Source organism: Hemibagrus wyckioides, linkage group LG14 (genome assembly GCF_019097595.1).
Source record: "Hemibagrus wyckioides isolate EC202008001 linkage group LG14, SWU_Hwy_1.0, whole genome shotgun sequence".
NCBI lineage: Eukaryota > Metazoa > Chordata > Actinopteri > Siluriformes > Bagridae > Hemibagrus > Hemibagrus wyckioides.
The window spans coordinates 24,582,123-24,593,939 of record NC_080723.1 but is presented as its reverse complement, the minus strand read 5'-3'; the positions used below and the strand labels follow the sequence as shown (position 1 = coordinate 24,593,939).

The window sequence follows — 11,817 nt, the reverse complement described above, 5'->3', positions numbered from 1 at the left end:
GACGCAGAGCTACTTAAAGACACAGAGCTAGATAAAGACACAGAGCTACATAAAGACACAGAGCTAGATAAAGACACAGAGCTACATAAAGACACAGAGCTAGATAAAGACACAGAGCTACATAAAGACACAGAGCTACATAAAGACACAGAGCTACATAAAGACACAGAGCTACATAAAGACACAGAGCTAAATAAAGACACAGAGCTAGATAGAGACACAGAGCTACATAAAGACACAGAGCTACATAAAGACACAGAGCTAGATAAAGACACAGAGCTACATAAAGACACAGAGCTACATAAAGACACAGAGCTAGATCAAGACACAGAGCTAGATAAAGACACAGAGCTACATAAAGACACAGAGCTAGATAAAGACACAGAGCTACATAAAGACACAGAGCTAGATAAAGACACAGAGCTAGATAGAGACACAGAGCTAGATAGAGACACAGAGCTACATAGAGACACAGAGCTAGATAAAGATACAGAGCTAGATAAAGACACAGAGCTAGATCAAGACACAGAGCTACATAAAGACACAGAGCTACATAAAGACACAGAGCTACATAAAGACACAGAGCTACATAAAGACACAGAGCAAGGGCTAAAGAGTAAAAATGAACTTGTCACATAAAGCAACCTCACTGAAAGTCTGTTTGTAGATATTAAACATGCAGTGCAAACAACCGGGATCAAAAATATCTAATTGGAAAACTGCAATGAAGAACTGCATTAAGCAAAAACAGAAAGACTCTATGGGGGGCACAAAATGGGGGAAAATGTTTTCGATTTTAATTCCATTTCCTGAATTTACATACATTTAGCGACTATGGTGATACAACATCCAGGAAATAATTAGGTTTATTATAATAATAATTCTGCCAGAAAGAATAGTGGGTTATTAAACTTTGTATATAAAAAAGATGTCTTACTTTCTTTATTGTTTAACAGTGGACGATCACCAAGACTTGAGAGGATAATATTATAAAGTCAAAAATGTTCACCATTAATGTTTTGTGTGTAGAATAAATTTAAAGAACATGAACCTCAATTTCCACTGTTAAACAAACTTTTATTTTAAACTGAGAGCTGAAGCTGAAAATGTAAAATAAATGACTTGTACAGGACATCTGACACATCCACCAAACCCCAGGGGTTTAGAATAGAAACAGCAGAAAGCTTTTATGAACTGACATTTCCTGTCTTGAAGCCTCTTCACCTTATCTGTCCAATCATATGAAAGCATAACACAAATAAAAATAAACAAAAGTTCATCACAACTAAAACAATATGGAAACAGTCAACAAAAAATATCAGGGCCCGACTCTTTGTTTCTCTCCCACCACACAAGTGAGCAGGTAAATAATATGAAACCACACCCATGTGAAGATGACCATGTTAACAAAATATTCTAAACATCTAAACACACACTTTGGCTCCTACAAGAAGAGCATTTAATTTGATAATATTCAAACTGTATTCACTACTAATCATGTACACTTTTATCACCAACAAATCCAAATCATGTAACCCTACATACAGTAAATAACCTACCTGTAATGTTGTGCTGCTGCTGCTTCTCCCTGTCTCACCCTCTCTGTTCTGAAGCAGCTCCACCTCATCTGTCCTCTGATATGAAAACCACAGAGATCACGTTGAGTTTAACATTAAACTAGCATCCAAAGTCTACAAACACACAGTGCAACTCTCTGACCATCCCTATACTTCTCCATCAACATTCTCAGAGCAAAAATTGCATCTGTTGTTCTCTTTCTGGGCATGAAGCCATACTGCTGCTCACAAACTTCCACTCCCCTCCTTAACTTAGCTTCCACTACTCTTTCCCATAACTTCATTGTATGGCTCATCAACTTTATCCCCCTATAGTTGCTGCAACTCTGCACATCACCCTTATTCTTAAAGATCAGCACTAATACACTTCTCCATTCCTCAGGCATCTTCTCACTCTCTAAAACCCTGTTAAACAAACTAGTTAAAAATTCCACTGCCGCCTGTCCTAGACACTTCCAGACCTCCACCGGGATGTCGTCAGGACCAACTGCCTTTCCACTTTTTATCCTCTTCAAAGCCTTCCTGACTTCATCCTTTCTAATCTTATCTACTTTCTGTTTCACAGAGTTCACCTCTTCTACTCTTTTTTCCCTCTCATTTTCCTCATTCATCAGCTCTTCAAAGTACTCCTTCCATCTCCTCTGTACACTCTCCTCACTTGTGAGCACCTTTCCATCTCTATCCTTAATAACTCTAACTTGCTGCACATCCTTCCCATCTCGATCCCTCTGCCTAGCTAACCTGTACAAGTCCTTCTCTCCTTCTCTAGTGTCTAACCTAGTGTACAACTCATCATACACCTTCTGCTTGGCCTTAGACACCTCCCTCTTCACTGTAACTCCTTGTATTCCTGTCTATTCTCCTCAGTCCTGTCCATGCCCCACTTCTTCTCGGCTAACCTCTTCCTCTGAATACTATCCTGAACTTCCTCATTCCACCACCAAGTCTCCTTATCTTCTTTCCTCCTTCCAGATGACACACCCAGCACCTTTCTTCCTGTCTCCCTGATCACTTCTCCTGTAGTTTCCCAGTCATCTGGCAGCACTACCTGACCACCCAGAGCCTGCCTGTCTTCTGTCTAAATTCCTCACAACATTCCTCCTTTTTCAGCTTCCACCACTTGGTTTTCTTCTCCATCTCTATCTTTGACCTCTTCTTCTTACAGACCATCAAATTCATCCTACACACCACCATCCTATGCTGTCTGGCTACACTCTCTCCCACTACCACTACAGTCACTAATCTCTTTCAGATTGCCTCTTCTACATAGGATGTAGTCTACCTGTGTGCTCCTACCTCCACTCTTGTAAGTCACTCTATGCTCCTCCCTCTTCTGAAAGTAAGTGTTAACCACAGCCATGTCCATCCTCCTAGCAAAGTCCACTACCATCTGCCCTTCAAGGTTTCTTTCCTTAACTCCAAACTTGCCCATCACCTCCTCATCACCTGTGTTCCCCTCACCAACATGTCCATTAAAATCTGCTCCTATCACCACTCTCTCACCCGTGGGAATAGTCTCTATCACCTCATCTAATTCACCCCAGAATCTCTCTTTCTCCTCTAACTCACAACCTACCTGTGGGGCATAACCACTAACAACATTCAACATCACCCCTTCAACCTCTAACTTCAGACTCATCACCCTGTCTGACACTCTCATCACCTCCAGAACATTCCTCACAAACTCCTCCTTCAGGACCACACCTACCCCATTTCTCTTACTATCCACCCCATAATAAAACAGCTTGAATCCTGCTCCTGTACTACGAGCCTTGCTACCCTTCCACCTGGTCTCCTGTACACACAGTATATCCACCTTCCTTCTCTCCATCATATCAGCCAGCTCTCTACCTTTCCCTGTCATAGTACCAACATTCAGAGTTCCTATTCTCAGTCCTACACTCTTACCTTTCCTCTTCTCTCTCTGTCTACGCACTCTCCTTCCTCCTCTACTTCTTTGACCAACAGTAGCCCAATGTCCACCAGCGCCCTGTAGGTCAACGGCACCGATGGCGGTCGTTGTTAACCCGGGCCTCGACCGATCCGGTATGAAATTCAGAGTACTGACGATTCTCATGGTTAAATTTGGCAATGTTTTACGCCGGATGCCCTTCCTGACCCTCTCTGTTTATCTGGGCTTGGGACCGGCACAGAAGTCACTGGACTGTGACCCCTATGGCTAGATTTCCTGACAGGAAATGCTCAAATGTTTAAAGTGAACTTGTTTTCATGGTACACAAAATCTTCTAATCTACATTAAATATTTTGCTAACAGTCTGAAATTACCTAGCAACAACAGTGTACGTTAACTTTAGCTCAGTCAATGTAAGGCTAACATCAACAGGTGTAGACAGTAAATATGATTCTCCTGACCTGAGCTAATTTACTGAATCAACCAACTCACATCTCCTTTGTTTTTTTCCATCCGTGTGTCATCAGCTGCTGCTTCTGGTGTTCCATCACTGACTCTGCCGTAACCACGAAGCCACACCTGAGCCTATTAAAAGCCAAGATCAGCTGATAAACAGGTGGAATCAGGTGTGGCTTACGCTTGATTAGTATGAAAACCTGACCCATTTTTGTGGATAAGGACACTCCTGGTGTAAGTGGTACAAAACTGGACACTGACATGCAGCAGCATGTGTCAGTCAGTAGGGGGAGCTACTTAACTTGAGTTTTTAATATAACAGGCTTCATAGCAGTCTTGTCGCATGCAGGTGATGTCATTAGAATACCCATAATTCTCCTCGTTGAGCTGAGTGTTTTGATATATCATGTGTGTACGTGTCAGTGGTTTCACGTTAACTCTCAGTTTTATGGTGACATGCACATGACATCGTGTGACCCATGATGCAATTCTGCACTCAGAGTCAAGTGTATTCTCCTTATTGAGCAGGACATGATGTCAAGTGACATGGCTGCAGTATTTCAGTGATTATGCTCATTTTATGCTCTGTGGGTCCTGCTACTGATTTCTCAACTAGTGTGAATGGGGAATTTCACAACTTACGTTTGTGGGAATGATGAGAAAATGAATCGCACACACTTCCTGAGAGCTGAAGTGTTTATGATTATGATCCATGTTTGTGAGTCAAACAGTGCAGGACTAGTTATGTGTTGGATTTTCCCTATGGAGATCTAAACAGGACTCAGTTTGCTCCTCTAGACTCCTCCTACATCAGTGTGAAATCTGAATCTTTTCCAGGTTACCTGCATGTGGGATCAATTCCCCAACAGGATTTCCTGATTCTCTGGACAAAGCCAAACACTTGGACATGTCTGAAAGAAGAAGACAGAAATATAACAGTAATGCTTGCACTACATAGCACAAGCATCATTTAACTAGAATGTGTTCTTCATAAATAAACTCAGACCTTTTACGACTTGAAGGCAAATTTCCTTATATGCAAATTTACACAAATTCATTTAAATATCCTTTCTTTTGGTTGCAAATAATAATTCTTAAAAATATTTAAAAAGTTTCATAAACAACTTTTAAAATTTAAAAAATTTTATCTTGGTGAAATGTGGCCAGGTGAAATGGAACATATTTTCGTGGGAGCTAATTCATGTGTAGAATTTATTATTTTTTTTAAATTAAGACACGATCTTCATACAGAAGCACCAGCAGAATGTTGTTCTTTAGACACAGTGCAGCAGTCTGTTTGATGTCACTTCCTCTTAGTGGTTTGAAAACTCAACCCCAAACCCTCTCAGGTCAGTTTCCTAAAGACAGTAGATGATGAGGGTTCTCTCTGTAACCTGTCTCCTGCTCTGTGTCTCTGTACACACGGCTCACAGCGGTGAGTAAACCACAAGACACTTTATACACAGCACACGTTCCCACTGATGTAGGTTTAGATCAATGTTCTCATTCTGATACGTTATCGTTAATGAACTCACAGCTCCATCACAGATTAAAGAACATGTGGAACGGTTATGGTGAAGTTTTCTGAGGGATTTGACTGATTATAGCTGCTGTAATGTTAGTGAGAACAGGAAGTAACTCATTTCTCTGATATTCTGCAACATTAACATGAAACTTTAAATGGAGAAAGTCAGCTGTAATTCTTTAATAAATAAAAATTGGGGTATAAAAGGAATAAAACACTTGGGGACGTGGATTAATGGTTACAGGAAAATAATCCACTTCAGGTTGCTAACAGTAACTCTGCTTTATCAAACCACCCTGTTACTCAGTATGTTAATGTAACACACACACACACACACACCGTAGTTATTAATGGAATTAATGGATGTTATTATTAATGGAAACTTTATGAATTATAAACATCAACATTATCAGGATGTAAAGCACATGAAGAGTCTTGTATTTATGATTATTTATAATTTTGTGTAAAATCTGAAGATGGTTGCTATGGTGATATTCTTGTCATGTTCTGCTGATCACATTTCTGTGTGTATTTTTGTTTTTACAGCCGTCTTGAATCAGAGTCTCACAGAGGGGAATAACACGTTTCTCTACTGTGAAAATGATGGTAAAGTGATTTGGGATAAAGGTGTTGATGAAGGGAGAAGCTCCATCCTCACTGCTGAACATGGAGACATCACTGTTAAACACAGACCTGATCCAGATCACAGATACAGTGTGTTAAGTGATTTATCACTGCTGATAAAGAGAGTGTCTCCCTCAGACTCGGGGATTTACTTCTGTAACACTGTTCCTGTGGTCAATCTGACGGTCACTCCGTTAAAAGGTGGGTGTAATGTCCATAACTGTGTGATTTTGCATTGTTCTCCTTTCACACAGGTGTGTGTATGTGTGTGTGTGTGTATTACATGTTACCATGGTTACAGCTGTTTGTGAATCTTTCTCTGATAGAGATTAGATTAGAGAGGTTTATTGTCATTGTAAGTCTACAGTAGAGTGAAATACAGACTGAGAACACACACACACACAGACACACACACACACACACACAGACACACACACACACACACACAGAAATCACTACCACAACAAAATGTAGTGTAAAAACCAGCAGTGCACAAAATATAATACACACATCTGAACAATGCAATAAACACAATGTAAGACATTACACACAACAGCAGTGTTCTAAGTGTAGTCAGAGTGTGAACATGCAGTGTGTTCAGTAGTGTAGTGTCTGGTTATTTGTGCTGTTTTATTTTCTGCACTAAACCCTAAAGCATTGTGTGAAGCAGGAGGAAAGAACAGAGGAAATGTCTGTGGTTAATGTTGGTGGTTAATGTGGATTAAAACATGAAGCTGATATGACTAACAGTGCTTCAGTTTTAGAGGATTTCAGTTTGTACATGAATTAAAACCAAACTGGAAATATAAGAGTGAATAAGAGTGTAGTAATGTGATTGTGTGTATTAGGGCTGTGTGATGACACAAATATCACCTCATGATACTTACAGACATTTTTACATTACATGTTATACATCATGATAAAATCATTCAGAGTAAACAGATAAAGTGTTTATCTAAACAGATATGAATATTATTTGAGTAATAATGATGGTGGTTTGTGTAGTTTGTCCTCTGATCACTAACACTCACATAAAAGTCGTCCCACTTGAGTGAATATTGTATTGTGTTCAGCAGGATTCCAGTCCACAGTCACACAGCAATACCAGTTCATATCTGTATCTGTTCAGAACACATCATCTGTTCATTCTCAATAATGTATTCACACTCAGTTATATTCCTACAGAGAGAGTAGGAGAGGAGAACCAGTCCACACAGAAGAACCAGTCCACACAGAAGAACCAGTCCACACAGAAGAACCAGTCCACACAGAAGAACCAGTCCACACAGACGACTACAGCAAGAGTGACCAGCACCAGAGTGACTCAGAGTGAACATGGAGCTTCTCCAAACACCATTCTCATGACCAGTGTAGAAGATGATGAAGGATCTTCAGGTATCAGGACTACAGGTGAGAATGAGAGACCTTGTAGACTTTTTAAACATAATCACGTGTGTGAAAAACATGTAAAGTTACATTTCAACATGTTTGTGTTTAAAACCACACTGGAAATATGAAAGCAAAAATAAATCCTGTGTAAAATCATCTGAAAATAAACATCAGTGGCGTCGAGACTGAATCAAGTGCAGATTATTTTAATTCAGAACAAAACAAACAATTTATAAAATGAACAAAACAAAACCACGAGAAACACAAACACACACCAGAGACTTAACAAGCAGCAGGTTAGAAATAACCAAACTAATCAGCAGGAAACTGAAAACTGGAGTTTAATCAGGAGTCAGAGGTTTAGAAGTGGTGGTGGCTGATGGGAAATGGAGTCAGAGGCGGCCATTTTATGAAACTAACCTCTCACAAAAATAAATAAATAAATAAATAAATAAATAATGTTGTATTCATCACTAAAGTGTGTATAACAGAGACTTAATAATAATCAATGAAATTTCTCACTTCCATCTTTAATGAGTGTATGTGTAGGACGTGTGAGACTGTAAAACTTCTGTATAACACGTCAAACCACTGAGTAACTACTAGATTCTGCAGCGCTAGTCACACTTAGCAATTTGTATGTCTAATGCTAATTATCATGACTAATTTAGCATGACTAGAGTGCAGTAGAATATTAGTGAATAAGAGGAAATCATGTTGGATGTGAGAAAACAAACTATCACATGGAACTGATGTATGTAGATGAATTGAATAAATTCACTGAGCTTTCTGCTTTCTATCATCAGCTAACGTCCCATATCAGTGACCGTTTCCTAAATGTTTAACAGTAAAACCATTTGTGTACAGAATACAGATACACTTTTAAGAATAATTTTTTGGACTTGAACTGGAATCTCCTACAGAAAAGTTTACTGTACTGTTAAATCTGTTACTCAATGATTTATTATGTTATCAAAATTACACATCCCAGTGCATGAGCTGATAATAACACCTTCTGACCAATCAGCACTGTTGTCATAGACTGCTTGGACATTTTCCTGTCAGACCACCTGATGGGGACCTAGCAGGACTTTATCTGTCACTGTTGTGTTTTTGTAGCATGTGCTTTAGTTTATGTTTTGTGTTTCCACGTGTGTTTGTCCACCCCGATCCTGTATCCTGTACCCCCCACCCCCACCCCAATGCACATGTGTCCCTCAGGTTCTCCTGATTGCTTCCTCTATACTGTATATACCTGTTGTTTTGTGTTAGTCTTTGCTGAGTCTTTGTTAATCAGTACTAGTTTGTGTTTGAGTCCCCAGTCTCATGGTTTTGGTTTGTGTGTTCAGTTTTCCAGTTGTTTCCTTTTTCCTTAGTGTACTTCTCTGTTAGTTAGCTTTAGTTATTCTCTTAATTAAATCCTCAGTCTGATTTTTATCTTGCCTTTGGGTCTGGAGCTGTGTACCATGAGTAGAACAGAAGTTCTCCTGCTGAAGACCCAGGTCCGGTCCACACCTCTGCAATGTCTTTGATAGTCATGATATTTGTGATATTTCTGTCATATCACCTGCCCAACTACAAATCCAGTTAAGGTCCTGATTTCTTTAATGAGAAGCATGTTGATGTAATGTGAAGGAACAGACACAAACATGACCAGTTCAGATGTTGATCTACTTTTATGTTCTAGACTCGACGGTCATGAATCAGGAGACCGGACAAACATCACCGACTCAGACACACACAACAAAGGCAATGGAAACGAAATCAGGGAAAAACCAGACAGGTAAAAAACAAGGCAGGTATCAGGACTACAGTTCAGTGTTAAACATCCAGTAAAGTCTGACTGCACACTACAGCCTGATATTCTCTGGGTAAAATAATGAGGATTATCAGGATTTGTTCAGTCAAACCCAACAAGTGTTCAGTCCTGTAGTGTTTTCTCACAGACACTCACACACTCGTTGTGTTGAAGGATGATATCCTTTTTTATTTTCTACATCTGTGGACCAGTCTCTGTGGTTTTCACACCAGTGAACTTCCACATCTCTGCATGACGCTTTGTTTTTTCACAACTTATGCCACAGTGACCACAGAGAACAGAAACAGGTTAACATAGCAACGTAGCTATATGTGTACAAAATATTAATAAATAAATTTGTAATCATTGGAAAATTACTGTGGTGTAGGAGAAATACAAAACTTCATCATGTGATGTTACAGGAAAATAATCAACTGTTTCCTTGTTGTGAAATCAATTCCCATAAATCACTTCCTTTAGTCTCGAGGCAGATGCTTGGAGGTTGGATGCAGATGCATGAGGTTCATTAATACAAATAATCACAAAAGTAGGAAAAAAAAGTCAGTGTAAAAATGTGAGTTTTTTGCAGGTGAAGGAGTATCTCAATTCCCTGGTGGACACATACTGTCTCCTGGCTAATGCTGGGGAGTCTGGCCTCGGCAGTGGTCAGTTTGGATCTAGTGGGTCTGGGTGGAATTCAGGCACAGTGCAGTGTGTTCAGTAGTGTAGTGTCTGGTTATTTGTGCTGTTTTATTTTCTGCACTAAACCCTAAAGCATTGTGTGAAGCAGGAGGAAAGAACAGAGGAAATGTCTGTGGTTAATGTTATGCCTTGTTCACACTGCACAATTTTAGCCCTAATTTTCAGTCACTGACAGGTTTAGCAAAATCGCAGACAAATGCCTGAAATCGGAGGCAAATCGGAGCTCGTGCACGCGAGTGACAATCGTGCAGTGTGAATTACCAAAGACGCGATCTGAGAGAATCGCTGATGAGTGATTCAAAATCCTGGGACTCAAAGTCTGCAGTGTGAAAGGAGTTCTGACTGAAAAATTCCTCGGTGATGACCTACAGCCAATGAGAGAGCGAGATACAGGGCAGTTTATAGGTTTTTATCAGACAAAAACATCTTAAATATAATTTATATCAGAATAAATAAGCTTTATAATTCCATTAAAGAGAAATAAAGCAGAAACATTTGCTTGACCAGGCACATCAGTTCTCACGTGTGATTTTGCGTTATTTCCTTATTATTTCTCACGTACATTTGGTTGTGAAACGCAGTTTGCGGAGCAGACAGAGTTGGTGGCGATTCTTTCTATTGTGAAGTCACGGAGGGTGAAACCGATCCATCGTGCAGTGTGAACACAGCAATGCTTAGGTAGGTGGTACGTGTCAAAGTAACATTCACATGGACGGCAGGACCCAAGGTTTCCGAGCAGAACATTGCCCAAAGCAGGACACTGCCTCCACCACCTCGTCTTCTTCCCATAGTGCATCCTGGTGCCATGTGTTCCCCAGGTGAGAGATGCACACGCACCCGGCCATCCACGTGATGGAAAAGAAAACCTGATTCATCAGACCAGGACACCTTCTTCCATTGGTCCGTGGTCCAGTTCCGATGACCATGTGCCCATTGTTGCTTTTTTGGTGCTTTCGGTGGTGCACAGGGGTCAGCATGGTCACCCTGACTTGGTCTGTGGTTATCAGCCCCATACACAACAAACTGTCCTGCACTGTGTATTCTGACCCCTTTCTGTCAGAGCTAGCATTAACTTCTTCAGCAGTTTGAGCAACAGTAGCTCGTCTGTTGGATTGGATCACACGGGCCAGCCTTCACTTCCCACGTGCATCAATGAGCCTTGACTGCCCATGACCCTGTCACCGGTTCACCACTGTTCCTTCCTTGGACCACTTTTGATAGATACTGACCACTGCAGACCGGGAACACCCCACAAGAGCTGCAGTTTTGGAGATGCTCTGATCCAGTGATCTAGCCATCACAATTTGGTCCTTTTGGTCAAACTCACTCAAATCCTTACACTTGTCCATTTTTCCTGCTTCTAACATCAACTTTGAGGACAAAATGTTGACTTGCTGCCTGATATATCCCACCCACTAACAGGGGCCATGATGAGGAGATCATCAGTCTTATTCATGTTACCTCTCAGTGGTCATAATGTTATGGCTGATCAGTTTCTATACGTATATAAGTATATGTAATATGATATTTTTTTGTAAATATATAGCATATATTGTTATTTTCAGTGTTGAAAGGTGTAATTGTAATTTATTTCCCTGTGTGTTATTTAATTAAAGAAAAGAAGAGAATGACAGCATTGCTGTGTGTGAGAGTGATGAGATAATTCAGTAATCAGACTGTGTTTCTCTGCAGGTGACCAGATGATCCCAAAAAAAGAGGTTTATTGTCTGGCTTCACACCCATGATCACACATTAAAACACACACACACACACACACATTAATCTCACACATTAATGTCCAACAGTATCATTAAAAAAGCAAAAAAAAACATAT

At 40.2% G+C, this 11,817-nt stretch overlaps 1 protein-coding gene across 1 annotated transcript; it reads left to right on the top strand.

Moving 5' to 3' along the window:
• Positions 1-5,305: 5,305 nt before the first annotated feature.
• LOC131365051 (uncharacterized) lies at positions 5,306-11,817 on the top strand. The gene is made up of 5 exons (XM_058408644.1): positions 5,306-5,380; positions 6,017-6,295; positions 7,280-7,504; positions 9,171-9,266; positions 11,676-11,817. Exons 1-5 carry the CDS (start codon positions 5,317-5,319, stop codon positions 11,726-11,728), a joined length of 717 nt encoding a protein of 238 aa, XP_058264627.1. The 5' UTR covers positions 5,306-5,316; the 3' UTR covers positions 11,729-11,817.

Bases quoted from the DNA above. Each gene is read 5' to 3' on its own strand.
- LOC131365051 (XM_058408644.1), top strand. From the start codon at position 5,317: ATGATGAGGGTTCTCTCTGTAACCTGTCTCCTGCTCTGTGTCTCTGTA. The intron at 7,505-9,170 runs GTGAGAATGAGA...TTTATGTTCTAG, and splicing joins TTCAGGTATCAGGACTACAG to ACTCGACGGTCATGAATCAG. The intron at 9,267-11,675 runs GTAAAAAACAAG...GTTTCTCTGCAG, and splicing joins ATCAGGGAAAAACCAGACAG to GTGACCAGATGATCCCAAAA.